General features: G+C 37.9%; 1 protein-coding gene across 1 annotated transcript in view; it reads left to right on the forward strand.

Moving 5' to 3' along the window:
• ITGA2 (integrin subunit alpha 2) overlaps positions 1-20,112 on the forward strand; it is a 92,516-nt gene that overhangs the window by 45,821 nt on the left and 26,583 nt on the right. Inside the window, 16 exon segments of the mRNA XM_038403711.2 lie at positions 1,509-1,657; positions 2,828-2,978; positions 3,665-3,830; positions 4,411-4,484; positions 6,245-6,383; positions 8,452-8,597; positions 9,423-9,566; positions 11,457-11,660; positions 12,505-12,641; positions 14,239-14,378; positions 15,611-15,762; positions 17,044-17,154; positions 17,477-17,559; positions 18,094-18,197; positions 18,200-18,234; positions 19,894-19,986. Of these exon segments, the coding sequence (XP_038259639.1) occupies positions 1,509-1,657; positions 2,828-2,978; positions 3,665-3,830; positions 4,411-4,484; positions 6,245-6,383; positions 8,452-8,597; positions 9,423-9,566; positions 11,457-11,660; positions 12,505-12,641; positions 14,239-14,378; positions 15,611-15,762; positions 17,044-17,154; positions 17,477-17,559; positions 18,094-18,197; positions 18,200-18,234; positions 19,894-19,986 (2,028 nt within the window).

The following is a 20,112-nucleotide window of genomic DNA, read 5'->3' on the forward strand; positions in this document are numbered from 1 at the left end:
ATATTAATTGGGGTTGAATGTGATGAAGGAAAAATATACCACCTTGTATATAGAATTATAGAAATGTAGGACTGGAAGGGACTTCGATAGGTCATTGAGTCCAGTCCCCTGCACTGATGCAGGACTAAGTATTCTCTAGACCAGTGGTTCTCAAACTATGGGGCATACCCTTTGGAGGCATGGTAATGTGTCAAGGGAGGTTGAGCTGTATGCCCTCCCCCTCCCCCTTTTTTTTTTTTTTAAAAAGAGCTCCAGCTGTCAGCCCCTGGTAGCTGGGGCTCAGGCAGAAGGGCCATGCACATCCGGGAGGTGGCGGGAAGGGATAAAGGGGACAGCCAGAACCTGCCACCCAAGCTTGGACTCTCCTTCCCCTCTCCCACTCCTCAGTCCTCAGCAGCAGCGCAGAAGTAAGGGTGGCAGTGGGGCACTAAGTCTGCTGCTGATAAATATCAATTTTGACATTGCCACACTTACTTGTACACTGCTGTTGGTGCAGAGTTGCCTTAGGAGGTGGGTGGCTGGCCAGCAGCTGCTGCTCTCTGCTCTTCCTTCAGCACTGGGTGGCAGTCTCTGTACTTGTGTGACATGGGGGGGGCATAAACAATTACAGACACAAAGAAGTGGGGGCGTCATCAAATAAGTTTGAGAACCACTGCTCTGGACCATCCCTGACCGTTTTTTGTCTAACCTGTTCTTAAATGCCTTTAATGACTGGAGATTCCATAACCTCCCTAGGCAATTTGTTCTGGTGCTTAATTACTCTCACAGTTGTGAAATTTTTCCTAACGTCTAACCTAAATCTCCCTTGCTGCAATTTAAGCCCATTTCTCTTGTCCTCTCTTCAGTGGTTAAGAAGAACAGTTTATCACCCTCCTCTTTATAATGACCTTTTACATATTTGAAGATTGTTATCATGTTGCCTCTCAGTCTTCTCTTCTCCAGACTAAACAAGCACAATTTTCAATCTTTCCTTGTAGGTCATGTTTCCTAGACCTTTAGTAGTTGTTGCTCTCCTGTGGGCTGCCTCCCATTTGTCCACAACTTTCCCGAAGTGTGGTGCCCAGAACTGGACACGCTACTCCAGTTGAGGCCTTATCAGTGCCAAATAGAGTGCAAGAATTACTTCTCCTGTCTTGCTTTACAACACTCTTGCTAATACATCCCAGAATGATGTTCGCTATTTTGCAACAGTATTACATTGTTGACTCAGATTTAGTTTGTGGTCCACTATAACCCCCAGATCTTTTTCTTCAATATTCCTTCATAGGCAGTCATTTCCCATTTTGTATCTGTGAAATTGATTATTTGTTCCTAAGTACAGCACTTTGTATTTGTTCCTATTGAATTTCACCGTATTTATTTTAGACCATATCTCCAGTCTGTCAAGATCATTTTGAACTTTAATCCTCTGCAGATCCTGTGCATCAGTTTGACAAATAATTTGGTATTTTAATTCTGTATAATTGATTTGAATGCACGACAATCTAATTTTTTTTTGTGATGTTTAGGTGGGTTTAATTCAGTATGGTAATGATCCAAGAGTAGTGTTCAACTTGAATACCTACAAAACAAAAGATGATGTTGTTAAAGCAACGTCACAGACCTTTCAAAAAGGTGGAGACTTGACTAATACTTTCAGAGCAATTGACTATGCAAGGTAAAGTGCACCAATAATTGTTATACTATTTTGTAACTAAAGATCTGATCCTGGAAGGTGTTGAGCACTTCTTGAGAGGTTATACTGCCTCTGGTGCCATTGGGAATTAAAGAACCTCTCTGAAGGTTCTCACTACCTTGCACGATTGGTTCCTAAGAAAGATGCAAAATGACTTACGAGGCAAATTTTACTCATTGACTCAATGCGACTGCACGTTTAAATGTTTACAGGATAAGACCTTGGTTGATTGTGTGAAAACCATTACAGAATCAAACCCTTTCTCCAATGGGACTTTTGACTTTGTAGTGTTAGCAGCAGTAAAAAGAAGTAAAAACTTATTTTGGGCAGTAAAGTAACTCTGATTACACTCACAGGCAATGATCTGTTAAGTAAGCAGGCACTATTTTTACACAATCATTTTTCAGCATAGAACTGCACTTTTAATAGGGGTCTGAACACTAACTGACTCAGTGACCTTGGGCTACTTGTTTAGGGACAGATTCTAAATACAGTGAGTTCCAAATCTATAGTGGTGTCACACACCACTTCCTTGTGTTCGTTTCCCGCTGTATCTGCAAAATGGAGCTAATGCCTGATATTTTTTTGCCTCTCAGGAGTATTGAGAGTAGAGCAGGTCAAAACTTTTTGGACATTTTTTTAATCGAACATAAATTTGCACAGGAAATCCAGATAAAAGATTATTCAGATAAATTTTTTCCAAAATTTTGCTTTGACCAAAACATTTTCAGGTTTTGATGTTTGAACAGTTCTTTGAAGGCAAAAAGTGCAATAAGTGCTAAACTATTATTAATGAAGGACTTTGGCCAAGATTTTTAAACCTATTTAGGCAGTGTTGTGCTACACCTAACTGATATAGGAGCCTAAATATGATTTTCAAAAGTGATTTAGGCATTTAGGAACCAAAATCCCATTAACAGTCAATTTAGGGATTTAGACTCCTAAATACCTAGAGCCCTTTTAAAAATGAGAGCTAAAATCAGTTAGGCGTAGCACAGCTTAGGTGTAGTACAGCAGTGCCTAAATAGGTTTAAAAATCTGGGCCTATGTGTTACAATAAAGAAACACTCTAGATGCTCTTTGTTCTAAGTCAATGATGGAAGCATTCATTAAAATATGCATTTAATGAGTCTAGTGCTTTATTTATCACAGACGTCATGCTTTTTCCACTGAATCTGGTGGACGGCCCACAGCCACAAAAGTAATGGTCGTTGTGACGGATGGTGAATCACACGATGGCTCAAGTTTGCAAGAAGTGATAACTAAATGCAATGAGGACAAAATAACCAGATTTGGCATAGCTGTAAGTAATACTCTAATTAATGCTGTAATTTTGGTGGGACTGATTTAATTAAAAGTATGTATTCATGCATCATTATATCAGCGAGACTGGGACAGGGAGGGAGTTCATTTTTAGGAGCCACTGTAATATCAGCATCACTTTAGTTCATTAGAATTATTATTGTCATCCATTTATGTTTATATTTGTTAGCTGAAAATAGTAGGATGAGTCTACCCTCCATGATGTTCTTTTTAGTTCCTGTTGTATATGACATACAAGATATACAGCTTGATCCTCTGCTGTTCTACACCTTGGATAGTCATTTATCATGTGTGAAGGAACTGGAAAATTCTACCATTCTGCTTTTTTGTAGACACCCACTTTGTGCTCCTTCAGCCTGGGTGGAAATGACTGCACCAGTTGCAAAGTGGGGGAATTCAGATCCAGTTTATAGAGCTTAATATTCATTATAAATGGCAGAAATGTGGCATTTTTCTTATGCATTCCCATCAGTTCACATTACCCACAGATGTCAGGAGGCTGATGTAAAATCCATGATGGGAAGGGTGTGAAGGATCAGGGGAAACTACAGACTTGGCCTGAAGTGTGCACATTAATTTAATTTTCCTGTTGTGTATAAAATATCTCTCTCTGTGTGTGATACTGAGAGAAATGGAGCCACACTGAAGTTTTTTTCTCTTTTCAAGGTTTTGGGTTACTTAATCAGAAATGAACTTGATACTAAAAATTTAATTAAAGAAATCAAAGGAATTGCGAGTCTTCCAACAGAAAAGTATTTTTTTAACGTGTCATCTGAGGCTGCACTATTGGAAGAAGCAGGAACACTGGGAGAACGCATATTTAGCATAGAAGGTAATATACCCATTGGGGCTGAGGAGCTGTTGACACTTTACACCAGCTGAGAATCTATTCCCTGTTTCTATTAAGGGGTTACAGGCTGTCTTTGCATGAATGTATGATAAATACTGATGTGACCCAGTCATTATTAAAATCTTGATAAACATTATTACCTTTTTATCAATTAGATTTCCATATTCTACAACTGTTGTGTATATTTTGGGTGAACTTTTGGGAGCAAATTATTTATTTGACAAATTGTTCCAGTCATGCTTCAGCTGATTTCAGTGGCAAAAAGATAGGTCCCAATATGAAAAGGAGTACTTGTGGCACCTTAGAGACTAACAAATTTATTTGAGCATAAGCTTTCGTGAGCTACAGCTCACTTCATCGGATGCATCGGAAGTGAGCTGTAGCTCACAAAAGCTTATGCTCAAATAAATTTGTTAGTCTGCAAGGTGCCACAAGTACTTCTTTTCTTTTTGCGAATACAGACTAACACAGCTGCCACTCAGGGCCCAATATGTAGCAACAATAATGTTCAACAGACTTAATGATACATGAATAACTTTCAAAATAATGGTTATTGCACCAGGTACAGATCAAGGTGATACATTCCAAATGGAAATGTCCCAAGTGGGCTTCAGTGCTTATTACTCACAAAAAAAGGTATGTATATTTAATCATTTAGTGTATAATGCTGGTATGATATAAAAACTGTCTCAAATGAAGCATGTAGATATAATTACATATACACAAGTTCATGTATAAATTTAACAAAATAAGAATAATAAGCAACAATGCAATATACAGATCAAATTTCATTTATATTTTCTTCTAATATAAACCAGGAAAGTGGAACACAGGTGGTTTATCTGTTGTACCACAAAACTAATTTACATCCTGGTTGGAAGGAGAAAGAGAGAAAATATACCATGATGAAAAGTGAAATAATACTTTTTATTATAGTGTTAATTTTGAGTAATGGCTTCTAGTCTAAGCCTTCCTCTTTTTATTTTTTATTTTTTTCAGCTGCTTATAATTTTCTCAAACAAAATTATGCAAATTGGGTTAGATTTTTTTTTAATCATTATTTTAAGTTTGGTCAAAATCAGTTCAGCCATTTCTGAGTTCACCAAGCATGAACAATTCTCCTGTTCAAATTTGATGTCTTGTGCTTGAATAACTCAGAAAACTGAAACTAAATATTTCAAAACTGACTTGTTTGTTAACATTCATGGAGATGTAAGTAATAATTTAAGTGTGAAGAAAGTTTGTGTAGTATTTTCAAAGTTAAGAATGTTTTGACACCTTTCACATACACACATTTTTCAACTATTTTTTCGTATTAAACAAGTTTAAGGATACCTCAACCAAATAAAGAATTCCTAGTCTAAATATGCAAAGTCCAGCTGCAGTTCAAGCAGTTTTCAAGCTCTTCAAACCTAATACATATATCGATTAATTTCTTCCCTAAAAACAAAAAAATTAGGGAAGTTTACATGAATAAAAAGAACTTCAATATTAATGCAACATTAAGCTTGTGAGACAGTTAGTCAGGATATAGCAAAAATTAAGCAATCTCTCTCCACTTAGTCAGGCAAGTTGCATATGTGCAAATATTTTCTATTCCCATTTTCCTTTTTAAGCCATCAGTTTAACAGAGCTCTTAAGCACATGAGTAACTTTAAGAATTTGAATACAGTAGGACCTCGGAGTTGCACACACCAGAGTTATGAACTAACCAGTCAACCACACAGCTCATTTGGAACTGGAAGTATGCAATCAGGCAGCAGCAGAGATTTAAAAAAAAAATAAGCAAATACAGTATAGTACTGTTAAATGTAAACTACTAAAAAAGGGGGGGGGAGAAGCATCTTTCTTCTGCATAGTAAAATTTCAAAGCTGTATAAAGTCAATGTTCAGTTGTAAACTTTTGAAGGAACAACCATAACATTTTGCTCAGAGTTAGAGAACATTTCAGAGTTATGAACAACATCCATTGTCCAGGTGTTTGTAACTCTATGGTTCTACTGTAGTCCAACTGATGGGGTTTTTTGCAAGTAATTACCATATATAAACTGTTTATACATAAGCGATCTTAATTGGTTATTACATTTTAAAAGACCTTTAGGAAGAAGAGGGAAGCCCACACTTCTCTTAGGGGTCCATCTGCAAGGGCAAAATTTTTGTAAATGTTTTTCTGTCTCCACTGTTATTTCCAGTTACTTAAGCTATTGTGTATAGAGGAGTCAGGATTGGAGTTACAGGGAGGTTATTACTATGTCATTTTATTCACCTCTGAGGGTTCAGAGTATCTGAACATAATTAATGTAAACGGATTACACCATACATATACTGTAACTTCTGCTTCCCTTGTGCTTATGGAAGAGTAGGTAGCTCTAAAATTCTGATTGTATTGTTTTAAGGATGTTCTGATGTTGGGTGCTGTTGGGGCTTATGATTGGAGTGGGACTGTAGTCCAGGAGACCTCAAACCACGTGACTACTTTCCGTAATGAAGCATTTGAAAAAATTCTACAGGACAGAAACCATAGCTCTTATTTAGGTAAGGAGCGGTAACACTTGTTATGTAGCATATCTAAAGTTAATCAAAGACAGGCAAAAATGGCAAATTACTTTCTAGCAGTCTCCTGTTTAATTACTGATTTGAGAGGAAAGGGAAATTCTGTACATAAATGGATTTCATTTGCTGGTCAATTGATTCACTGAAACTGAATGAAACATTTATTGTTTTAATTATTTTTAAAACTCTGAATAAATGTTAACTGAAATATTAAAGACATAAGATGAAAAATTCTTGGAACACATACAAGAATGTAAGAAATGACAGGGATTGAAAAGGCTACTTAGTTTATAATCAGGGGGTCTTTTTTATCCCTGATTTTTGTTTCCCTATATATCCCTATTTGATGTTAGGTCAGAAGCTTATTTAGTTGTCAGCAACTCATCCATGCTTATTCCTTCAGTGGCCTTTTCCAGGTGGATGTATGTCCTTAGTAACATCACTGCAGTTTAATAGACATTTTATTTATATCTACTATTAGTTTTCTGATAAACATTTCTGTTCTCAACCAAAACCAGCAAACTTTACAGCTTGGTGACCTCCTGTATCCCCACACTGATGCAATACGTAGTTGGAACACTAAGAGCCAGGAGAGTTAGATATCTTGTAATATACAGGAAGCCACTGTTTTTTGTTTAGGCTTTCACCATTCATTTTTGATAGACTTGTTTTTTCCATCTTAATGAGGGTTTCTGTACGGCAGTCTCTGGTTGATCCCTTGACACTTTATCAATGCCATTAACACCAAAGTGACTCTTCTTAGAATAAAGTTTATATTGCCTGGCAAAACTTCTCCAAGTTTTACTGTTAAAATTGCTCTTCAGTGTAAGCCTAAACCTTACAGCAAATTTTTTGTAGTAATACAAAATATGTAGTAAAAACTGTTTACAGAGAGATGTACAAAAAATGTTTACTAGTATTAAGATATTTCCTGCAGAGCAGTTTAAGTTATAATAGTGGTGGAGAGGATTAACAATTTTTAGAAAAAGTCAATCAATCTGAAATCTATGATTGATGGACTGTTAACATGTCCTACCATATACAGTCAAACACTGTAGTGTGTTCATTAACTGGGATTAGTGGTTTTGTGTCTTGTGGGAGAATGCATTGAGCCCATCATAATCCAGTGGGTTTCCTTCCCAAACATGGCCCAATTTGAAGAATGGCTTTGATGGTGGCTCCTCGTTTCTTCTCCCTCCTTCATTTCAGGGCCACCATTTCCATCTTTTTTCCCTCTAACTCTCATTTGCATGCAGCTGACATTTTTGTTGTCTGTTTCTTGCTCTATAAGCCAGTGTTGCCCTACAAATCGGTCACAAGGAGTTGCATTTCACTCTCCTCCCCTGAAAACCATATCTCCTTAACAAATAAATGCAAGTGTAAGTGAGCTAGGTGATGAGTGACAACGTAGCTTCCAAACTTGAATCTCTGACCTAGCTGTACAATGTTCTGCAGCTAGGACACCATGTCATAGCTTCTGTTTTTCTAATGGGTAACTAAGGACTTGTGTACATAGAGAAATAGTCCAGAATAGCTATTCTGCACTAGCTCCACATATAGACACTCTTAGGGCAGGTCTACACTTAAAATGCTGCAGTGCAGTTGTGCCTCTGTAGTGCTTCAGTGAAGATGCTACTATGCCGACGACAGAGCTTCTCCCATCAGCATAGTTAATCCACCCCCACTAGACACAGTAGCTATGTCAACAGGAGAAGTCCTTCTGTCACCATAGTACTGTCTACCACGAGGGCTAGCACAGTATAACTGCGTTGCTCAAGGCGGTGGATTTTTCACATCCCTGCGCAACATAGTGATATCGATATAAGTTTGTAGTGTAAACCTGGCCTTATTTTACACCGAGGGCCTTTCTGCATTTTAACTTAATCCACTTTGGGAGCGAAGAATGAGAATGTTTGCACAGAGGATCTTGTTCAGAATAGCTAGTGAGCTTTAAATTCATGCCCTAGCTTATAACCTTAGTAGGCAACCTCTAACTCTGCCTACTTTACTAGATAATATCTCACAATTTTCATGTTGACTTCTTTTCTAGGTTATTCTGTTGCTGTTATCTCAACCCAGAACACTGTCTATTTTGTTGCTGGTGCGCCAAGATCAAACTACACTGGCAGAGTAGTGGTTTATGACATCGACAGCCATGGCAGAATCACAGTTGTTCAGTCCCAGAGAGGGGATCAGGCAAGTGCAATCATTTTGTTCATGGACAAAAATTTTGTAGATATCTATTTTTACTGATGCAGCACTGAAACTGGTTATTCATGATTGGCAGCGGTAATGTATGTAATGTCTCTTTAAAATTATTTTTTCTTGCAAAACGTTTAGCATCATATCTGTCTGTTCCCCTGTAGCTACACTCTTGCAGTGAATTTGAGATTTTCTGTGACTTTCATACAGTTTCTTGTAGAATCATGGCAATTAGGTACGGGAAAAACATTATCCGGCCCTCTATGTAAATACCTCTAGTTGGGGGAGACTCCATGGACACCCATCCTCTCTTCATGAGAGGTCTTTTGGAGGAGAGATGGTACCACAAGATTGATTTGCAAGTTCACAATATTCCTTTTTCTCCACTGTGAAAGCCTTGTCATGATGCTGAAAGTTTGACTTTTTATGTTTCGAAAGGAGACAAATATAAAAGTAAATCACAGTTTGGGCTATTTCATGTGCATATTTTAACATAAAAAAGAAATACATTGCACAGCACTCTTTTCTCCATTTATAGTTTTATTACACTATGTTAGTGCCATAGCAGCAACAGTATGATGCTGTCTAAAAAAAATAATGAAGAGAAATAAGGTGGGTAAAGTAATAACGAATACTCAGTAAGTGGCTGAATCTTCTAACATGTAGGCATGTAACACAAGTAGCTTTTCTTGTGAGCAGTCCCATTTAATTCAGTTGAACTGTTCGCACAAACACGTGCAAGTGTTTGCAGGATGAGGTGCAAAAACAGTGTAATTTTAAAAAGACATAAATAAATTACTCTTGTGTTATCAATTCCAGATTGGCTCCTACTTTGGCAGTGTGGTGTGTGCAGTGGATGTTAACAGAGATTCAGTTACAGATGTGCTGCTAGTAGGGGCACCAATGTTCATGAATGAGCTAAAGAAAGAAGAGGGACGAGTTTATATGTTTTTCATCACAAAGGTAAAAAAAAATAGGGAGGGGGAGGAGAAGGGCTAAGGACCTAGGTTCATGTTCTGGACGTGTTGCTAGCACCGAGATCTGACATCCACATTCATGACAGACCCATGATATTCTCAATTCTAGCACCAAGTTCTTGCTGTGGTTTCCTGGGACAGAAGTACTGCTGAAAAGAAGCAGACATCATATTTTTTCTGCCTCCTGATTGACTGACTGACGTTTTTAAAACAGGAGATTAACAAACATCTGGTAGATATTTTCAGATGAATATGTGTTTGTCGTAAAATTCCTGAAATGCTTGGTGTTTGTGGACAGTCTTATGACTGAATAATGGATATCTGAATATTCATGGTGGACATTCAATATGACTCCAGGCATCATAGAAAAAACAGAAGGGTGGGTAGTGTTACTATTCCATCAGTTCTAGTTAGAACTACTGATGTTAAACTAGTGCATTTGATACTTTTGGGCCATAGGCAGCATCCCTTACATCAAAGTCTTTGAGTAGCAATTAAGGATTGCAAAGCTGTTTCCTATATTACTAGGTGAAGGAATCAATCTCTCTCTGCTCTGAAATTTTTCTGCATTTGATTTGTTTTTTTTTTTTTAAATCAGGTGCTGGCCCTGGTAGGGAGCCTGAGAAACAAATGCCATTTCAAGAACAACCAAGTTGCTGGGGAGTGGGAACTCACATACACTGAGCCAATGTGAGAGTACTGGGAGCGGCAGAAAAAAAACTCAACCTGCTCAGAGTTTTAATTCTGCTTCTGTCAATAGCATTTTCCCCTAGGCTGTTAAACAGGATGAAGGTGCTACTGAGGAGAGCTGATACAACAGGTCACTTTGATAACAGGCAAACAAAAAACTCCAAACATTTAGTGGATGGATTTTTCACTTTTGCAAATAGAAACCAATTGGGAAACTGATTAATATTTTTAGTCTTTGATAAATGATTAACTTAAAATTATTTATATTATTATTTTCAGAATGATGTGAAAGTGATTTTAAAATAGCATGGAATTATGTAATTTGCCTGTGCTACAGGAATTAAGTGCTAGCCATTGTGGATAAACAGTCTGACTAGCATTGCTAGCATATTTGTGTACAAAACAATGAGAATAAATGGCAAACATAAAGATTTTTGTTTTGACGTTGCTTTTTAAGATAGATAATGCAATATTACCACGTAGACAGTTTTTCAACACTTTTTTTTTCTCTTCAGTTGGCAATAGGAAGGTCAGGAATATAAGTGTTTCCACAAATGGGTTTTGCATTAGCTAGTACGAAATTCCATTTCTGTTTCAAAGAATTATGTCCAGTTACAAGAATTTCCATTCTCTGTGCATAAAAATTGGAATCCAAAGCTGGACAATTCATTTATGGATTCCAAGGTCAGAAGGACCGTATTGTGATCGTTTAGTTTGACATTCCAGTATAACACAGGCCATAGAATTTCCCCAAAATAATTTCTAGAGCATATCCAAAAGAAACATCCAATCTTGATTTAAAAATAGCCAGTGATGGAGAATCTACAATGATCCTTGGTAAATTGTTCCAATGGTTAATTACTCTCACCATTAAAAATTCATCAATGGATATTTGAAAAATTGTGGAACATTTAGAACAATCAGATGAGGAAACTGAGGATTGTAAAGACTCAGAAATGCATTTATATGTGCAATTAATACCTTTCTTTGCATGCTTTAATTTTTCTGCTGTAACATTTGCTATGACTGAGGATCTAACAAAGCTAAGTGAATAGATAACATGATGGTGCATACAGTTCAATGCTGGTAAGTCCAAGGAAGTGCACATTGGAAAAGAATAATGCAGATATTTTTTCCTTTAATCTACTGACACAGTAGTTTTTGTTTTTTCTTGTATTCTTAAAAGGGAATTTTGGATCAACAAGAACTCTTAGAAGGTCCACAAGGGTTAGAAAATGCTCGGTTTGGATCTGCTATGGCGACTCATTCAGATATTGATTTGGATGGTTTTAATGATGTGATAATAGGTGCACCCTTAGAAAATCAGAACTCTGGAGCAGTTTACATTTACAATGGCAATATAAGAACTATACGTACCAAATATTCACAGGTAAATAACTTTGTTACATAATACTGCATTCAAAGGCTTGTGATGAGATACAAAAATTCAGCTAGATTCAAAATGAAGGATTTGATATATTGAGGGTTTTTTGTTAGCTGGTATTCTATCCTCTTTAAATACTGTGTCATATTCTGTAGGCTTTTATTGGCTGTTTTCAGCATCACTTCCTTTTCTTCCATCATATGCCAACCCTAAACACTCCCAGGATAACACTTGTGCAGCTGATAGCTAGGGGTACTGAGATAGGTGACATGAACATTTGTTGGGAGGAAGCCTAGCCCACTGTATCTATATTTACATTTTACTCCTGTACACCAAGTTGACTCATTTCCAGAAAAGGTTTTAGGCAGCCCATTATTTTAGCCTTACCGGGTTGGTGCACACCAGAAAATATTGGAAATATTAATATAAATATTCCAAATGTACAGGTTTTAAAAGTATAGTATTTAAGGAGGAGACATTCAAAGGCTCAAAGATTAAAATAATAATATTGTAACATGTTTCTCTCATGAGAATTCTCCTGATGCAAAAATGGTTTGTTAGAAGATTTGTTAAATTTCCCAATCCTTGAGAATTGCTTCATGTGAGATGGAAATAAAGCTTTTCAATAATGACTAGTTGGCATGCAGCAGTCTGTCTGCTTGGTCAATTTACTTCCAAGATTTAAAAAAAAAATTATTTGCTGTCTCAGAAAAAAGGAACTCTTACAAATAATAGAGAGACAATCCACAAAAGAATTTGTCTAAACAAATATGTTGCATCCTAATAGAATAACTGTGAAAATCAAATGCTGATGCTGCTGTTTGTCAGTAATCAAGCTCTCTTTTTCTAGAAAATTTTAGGCTCAAACTCTGCTTTTGGACAGCAACTCCAGTACTTTGGAAGATCAATAGATGGCCATAAAGACTTAAATGGTGATGGCATTACTGATGTATCTGTTGGTGCCGATGGAAATGTGATTCAACTCTGGTTAGTCAATTATTTTGGCCAGACAGTGTTTTAATATTTTGGATATAAGTAGCGCATTTGTTTAAAGAAATGGCAAAAAATACCCCAACCTCCAACCCACCTCCACTCATGGCATGTGTATGGCATGAACACAGTTGTTTTCTCATGATTATGCTAACAGAATATCTAGTTGAAAAATAGTGTTGGACTACACTACTTTCAATTGCCAGTAACAAATAATGGACTGACCTGTTTGGAAGAGCTGTTCTATAGAGTAAGCAAATAGAGCAGTGAAATAAAAGTGGCACCTACTTCTGACAAAATTTATCTTTTCTGTCCTGTGGACAATGCATACCTGCCAAGACAGCTTACAAGTTTCATCACATAAAAACAAGAACAGTTTCACAAGCGCTTCCCAAAGCGATACTGGGTATGTCTACACAGCAACTGCCAGCCAACTCGGATTTGGGCTGCAGGGCTGTTTCATTGCTGTGTACATTTTTGGGCTCAGGCTGGACCCCAAGCTCTGGGACCTTCCCACCACTTGGTGTCCTAAAAGTCCATGCTCCAGCCCACATCCGAAAGTCTACACAGCAATGAAACAGCCCCACAGCCCAATTCCTGTGGGCCTCAGTTGGCTGGTATGGGCCAGCCCTGGGGTTTTCTTTGCTGTGTACACATACCCATTGTGTGCTGCCACATTGCATGGTGCTAAGTTGAAAACGCAGCTTGATAAATAGCTTCACTCCTTGGTTAACTATGTCCTCACCAGCCTCTCCAAGGTTATTATAGAGATACTTTATGAAGTATGAGTTTGCACTGGTAACAGAATTAAAAATATAAATAAATTGCCACTTCTTGCATCATAAAACTCAAATTAAAAACTAATGGTCATCTGGTACCTTTTATCCACAGTGGAACTTGAGTTGATGTCAGCAGACATTCCATATGTACATTAGAAAGCTATTTGACACTTAAATTTGTTTTAGTTTGATCAATAAAAAGTATTCATATCTCTGCTTTACTCCAGAATTTGATCTAACTTGACAAAAAGTGAAGCTCATTAAAGTATATATGTAAATTGTAAAATGCAAAAAGAAAAATCAGTTGTTAACAAAACATCATCTAGGATTTGCTTGGCAATATTTTTTTAGTTCTTTAAAACAATTTTTTGGAATCTTGACCACTTAATGACAGTTACATTTCTTCTTACATTTTTTTTCACAAAAGCTAATTAACTGCTCTGCTCCACCATTAGGGTCAGTGACCTTCCTAAAAGAACAATAGCAGTTTTCCTGAAGGAAAAATACAAGGACTTGATTCTGTCTTATGAAAAATTATTTAAAATATTCAGTATTAATATTGACTGAGCATATACCTCCCATTGTACTGTATCAGTTAATGTGACAACATAAGAGAGATTTGAAAAAGAATATTAGCTATTGAAAAGAACCATTTAATCAAAGAAAGATAACTGTAGCAAGCTGGCATGATATGAAATCTTACAATGGGGACCATTATAAAAAAACGTTCTAGTCACAGATAGGCCTATCCCAGAACTAAGTTTCTGATTTACTGAGGGTCCTTGAAATCACATGTAGCCATCTTTTTGTTTCAGGTCACAAAGTATTGCAAATATGTCCATAAGAGCCTCATTTGTACCTGAGAGAATCAGTCTGCTGAATAAGAACACTGAGATAGCCGTCAAAATATGTTTCAGTGCCAAGTTTAGACCTGCTAATAGAAACGACCAAGTGGGTAAGAATACCTAATGTATTGCTTATGTGAATTATGTTGAAAGTGTTGCAATTCTAATATACTGGGGAAAATTAAAAACAAATATTGGATTACAATCCTATAAAAGAATAAATCACTATACATTTTAATAGTGGCTGAAGAATTGCTTCTTCGTTTTATTTTAAAGCTCTGCTGTCATCACTGACCTACTGTCTTTGGAAAGTGAGAGACAAGTTGTATTGAAAAGAGTGCAGACTTCTCACCTATCCTGTTAACACTATGAAGTGTCATCAGGGAGAGAGGAGTAAAGGCAGGGGAGTTCAGAGGCTAGTTTTATTGCATTGAGGTCTCTAGTTGTCCTTCAGCTGCACTCCAATCCTGTCATCAGCTTTGATCATTTTGGAGGAGTAAAGAAGTAACTTAAGAAGATGGCAGGGGTACAGAGCTTGTTTCCAGGCTGCTGTGTGAAGCTGCAGCAGTGACCATATCTTCTCTCTCCAACAAAAAAAAGATGTCTCCCACTGCTAAATTACTCATGCTGAACATGCTGCTACCTCTGACGTGAGCAGACAGGAGCTCTTTTGGGGTAATAGAAGAGAATTAGCCTAAACTATATGATTTTTTTAAAAAAAAAATTAAAGTCCAATCTTGGGTCTTTCACCATTGTCTTCACTTGTCCATCACCGTTTTCAGGAAGTCAGGGAAATAGAACAATATTACAAGTGTCCTTTAAGGACTTATGATACAATATTTTCAGATTTCATCTGCTCAATTATCTTTATACCAAATAATTAGCAAAATAAGTTTGACCCCTTCTCTACTGAATTTGGTACCCTTTCAGTGCTTACAATTTGTGAGCAACAAAATAACGATGAATTTCCATAGTAAGCACTCATAATAAAATTTGGAAAAAAAAATTAAAGCTGAAAATGCAGCTTGATGGATGACTAGATGCAGAGTGCTGTATAGACTGTTACACTTAGAGTTCTGTGATATGATTGCAAGGTATCTGTATTTGGCATATTCCTGGCTTTGCAGAATGACCTTTTGCCCAGGTTACAGACTCTCACATCCTCCGTAAATATTGGATTGTTGATCATTTTTGAGGTTTCATGTTTAGCAAGCTACAGAAGCCATAAAATATTACTGGGGTTTATGGCAAAACCAGTCATTCTATAATATTGAAGCCTGATTCTGATGGGAGTTGCATTGAAATTCGGACTCCACAAAAATTTGTTCCGTTTCTTTTGTAGATATCCGGTACAATGCAACACTGGATGCTGATCTCCAGTCATCGAGAGTGACTTCTAGAGGATTATTCAAAGAAAACAATGAGCGATATATGCAGAAAAATCTTGTTGTAAATTCTGCAGAGACCTGTGTTGAGCACATCTTTAATGTACAGGTAAGCAGTCTCAAACACCCTCATGTGTCTTAAGTCATCTAAGAGAGAAATGGGTGACTTTTACATCCAAAGATCAGAATTTTATTTGATATGGTCAATAACTTACTAAATATCTAACTAAATCTGTTTCGCTTCTCAGACACCTCAGACATCTTAAAAATATAGGCCCTATTCAAATCAATGGCAAAACTCACGTTCATAGATATTAAGGCAGAAAGACAATTCTTCTTTCAGTGATTGCTCATGTGTATTCCACAGTAGGTGTGCATACTCGCCACGTGCACCGGTGCCAGGAGTTTTTCCCCTAGCAGTACCCGCAGGGGGAGCACCCCAGCAACCCCTGGAGTGGCACCTCCATCCTCAGTTCCTTCTTGCCGCCGGTGAAGATGCATCGGAACTGTGCTGCTCCAGCTTTGCTGTAGCTCGTCCCCAGAACTTTTCATTCATTCAGTGCTTGTACCTGTAGTTATTTAGCTGTTAATTCATTTAGTTAAGAGTACCCGGAGCGTGACATGCCCCATGCTCCGGGATTTAAGCCGTGCGACACTTGTAGGCATCTATTTACAGGTAGTTAACTTTGGGGATTTCTTCCTTTCCTCATACACCTAGTCACCAGTAGGGCAAATGTTTTGGGCCAATTGGTCACATCCATCAACTCCTCTTGGTTCAGCCTCATTTCAAAGCTGTCAGCCATAGATAGGGATTGGGACAAGAGTGTTTTAATCAGTTTTGTCACTGATCTGGGAAGAACCCATTCACTACTAGGAAATCAGAATGATGGAGAGACATACTCCACACATTTAGCGCTTCTCCTGATGTCATTCGTAAGGGCCCATTTGCCATATATGGTAGTCAGGCAAAGTGGGGTAGTCAGTAAATCCATGCTTAAGAAAGGGCCAGACTTACACAGCCAAGAAACTGGTTTTGTGTGGCTGCTTCTAAGGAGTAACTTCGTCCTCTGAATAGCAAGCAGCCTCTGCAGCAGCAGGGACTTTCCAGATACCAAAGTCACAGAAACAATTACAGCCTCTATGAATCCTTGGGTATTATAATGGAAATGCTGACACTGGTAGGTTCTCCTGCAATACTGCTTAGCAGACGAGCACAAAAAAGAAACAAAAGGTTAAAAAGAAGCAATGCTGCAATATTAGAAGAAAAGAAGAAACACTTTGTTAGTCTCTGTTTACAGCATGTTAAATATTATTACTGGAAAATGTTATACTGTTTTAAATGATCTGCTGTACAGCCAATTGCCAGTGAATATATATATGTGTATTATAGGAGCCTTCTGATGCTGTAAACGCCCTTAGTCTGCGCATTGATATTAGCCTCAAGAATCCTGGCTCCAGTCCTGTCCTTGATATATATTCGCCTGCCACTGTAGCCTACAGCGTAAGTATAGACCGTTACTGTATAAAAGCACACAGTGCTCCCCCAACACTGCTCCTGTTGTCACCAACAGAGTATGTAGAGATGAAGGACAGTCTTATGGTTAAGGCATTGTACTGACAACAGAAGGCATGGGTTCATTTCCCAGTTTTATGATGTTTAACTTTACAAAAGCTGCTTAGTGTCTATAGGCCTCACTGAGGCATTTATAAAATGGGGATAATTAAACTATTTCTTAGGTATAAATTAGATATAGTCGGTCTGGTCCTCAAATTGTAATTTGAAACTAAAGAAATACAGGAAAATATTGTTCCCTTTCCTGTAGATCCCTTTTATTAAAGACTGTGGTGAGGATGAACTCTGCATTTCTGATCTTGTTCTTGAGGTTCAACAGAAAACAGATGATGGGTAAGTGTTAAAGTGAGTTTTTTGTAAGGGACATTTTTGCCAACTGCATTCTGAATAAAAACTTAACAGTTTCTTTGCAATGCAGCAAATATTTGTAGAAAAATATACAAAGAGTCTTTCAGTTTCGACTACTAATTGAGGATGAGAAACCATCTGTTGTAAACAGATGTATGACTGTGCTGGAAGGCAACTGAATTCTTACAGTTACTTTGCTTTTAAAGAGAATTACAGCATTTCTACTGTTAAAACCTAATGTCATATTGACAAATATAATGTCATAATCAAGATTATGCAGCTTTACAAAAAGTTTTCATTCAAGTCAATTTTAAGAGATGAGTTCACATCATTTACAACCATTGTAAAAAGTTATTGTAAAGCTACAGCTGTAAGTATGTTGAACTTTGAAATTGATAGTGCTATGCATGTGAGTTGTTGCTGCTGCTGCTGCTGCTGCTTAATGGAAGTATAATGCCTTTTAGTGATCTGCAATTGAACTATTACTATATTTATAATACCAAACAATTTTTTCAACAGCAAACGGCCCTTTATTGTCAGCAGTAAGAAAAGAAGGCTAACATTCAGTGTGAAGCTGAGAAATAAAAAGGAAAATGCCTACAACACCAGAATCCAGGCTACATTTCAGAAAACTTGTTTTTTGCTTCATCTTCTTTACCAGTATGTGAAATATTCACCTCCTCTCAACTTTTCCTATTATTACTGCTGTTTTTTCTGGTTTCCCAGAGAAATGTTTTTCTTTCTAGTATCGTTTTCCCAGCAAAGGCTGATGTGCAAACTACCCCTCCGACCCAGCTTATTCCCTAGGATACCAAAATCATCTTCCAGGTTTGTCTTACCATCGGTCAGAACTAAATGCAGCGTATCACTTTATCTAGATCAAGGATAGCGACAGCCAGCTCAACAAAAAAGCTGGCAATCTATCTAGTTTGATGCTGCCTCACTATTACCATCATTTTTTCCTTGCCCTGGAACTTGGCATCCCGTAGCTACTGCTTGACCCCTCCCCTCCCCTCCTCTCCCCCCAGCAACACTTCTGAGTACAGTTGCTATGCCACATAGAGTTTATACTTGACAAATCAAGTATGCAACATGGATAGCACTTTAAAACACAGATTTTTGGAGCTAGAAATAGCATCACTGCCAAGGTCATGTATTTCAACGAGACAGTTAGTCAGATCAAGATGATCACTCTACCAGAAACCTAATGGATTTTTTTCCTTGCAAAGAAGAAAGGAATGTTACATATTTTGGGGACTGGAATAAATCATTTATCTGAACTCTTGTTCCCAGCCAGTTAATACAGGATAAAATCCAGACCCCAGTGCCTGGCCCAGGTTACATGGCTGTTCCTGGAAAGGGGCATGGTGAGGGTTAGAATCCAGTGGTTGAAATATCTTATGCAGGATGCTTCCATGACTGCCTGTTGTGGGAAGGGAAGGAATGGGAGCATTCATGAAGAAGCAAATGCCTAGGCCCAACCAAGACCCATGCTCTCCTGCATGCAAATAGACAGGCTCCGTATCACTCACGTGGTATGCACCTTACATCCAGTCCCCATGGCACAGCAAAACCACAACAATTCCATTGCACAAAGAACAACAACAAAAATCAGATTTTTTTTTTAAATCCATTGGCTTAGAGAAAGTTCAGTCTTCAAGGGAACCCATTTTCCCCAAAAAGGGTTTCTGCTTCAGAGCAGAAAGGAGCCTAGAACCAGAATTCTGTGGAACTAGACAATGGAATGTGAGCGAAGTGAACTCCATATTCAAGGAGGATTCTCTGTTTAACTTCATATTTAGGTTAATTTTCTGAAATGGCCAAATCTGGTCCCGTGCACAAAACTCATTTACACGGGCTTTGTGTGAGGGCTTGGAGATGGAATCTCTGCTCTGTGCTTGAAAGCACAATAAGAGTTGATGTTGTACGTGTCACTACGACCAGAAGAACAGGTGACTCCTCTGTCACTTTGGGGCTGTTACTAATATAAAGCACATACTGCTGTGGCCTCCAATCTGCATTCCTTGTTTCTAAGGGCAACCCTCTTGTGGGGGTATTAGACAATAAGCAGTTGCACAGAAGCAGTTTGCCAGTGGATCTATGTAGTCACAGACCCACTGTCATCTTCCCACTCCTCACCTGACCCAGTCCAAACCTCCCCTGCACAGCCTCTCAACAGGTTGCCCGTAGTGGAACTGCAGCTGAATTCAGGGATGGATTTGGCCTTACATGGTAGATCTCAACTGAAAAATGTAGTGTAGGGAATTCTCTGGTTTTGTAGCAGAAGCTAATATCTGGGTTGTTTGTTTTTTCCTCTAGGCTGATGGGACTGAAGTCTCATGTCAGATGGGCACTGGCCATAAATCAGTCATTTGCCAAGTCAGCTATCCTGTTTTTAAAGTGGGACAACAGGTACTGCTCAGATTTTGTATTTAAGTAAGTTTGTTATTCCTACCACAATGCTTATAAAAGGATGCCCCTTCACAAATAACAAGCACTGTTTTCTTATTAATGATTTGGTTAGATTCAAACCTCACT

Source organism: Dermochelys coriacea, chromosome 5 (assembly GCF_009764565.3).
Source record: "Dermochelys coriacea isolate rDerCor1 chromosome 5, rDerCor1.pri.v4, whole genome shotgun sequence".
NCBI lineage: Eukaryota > Metazoa > Chordata > Testudines > Dermochelyidae > Dermochelys > Dermochelys coriacea.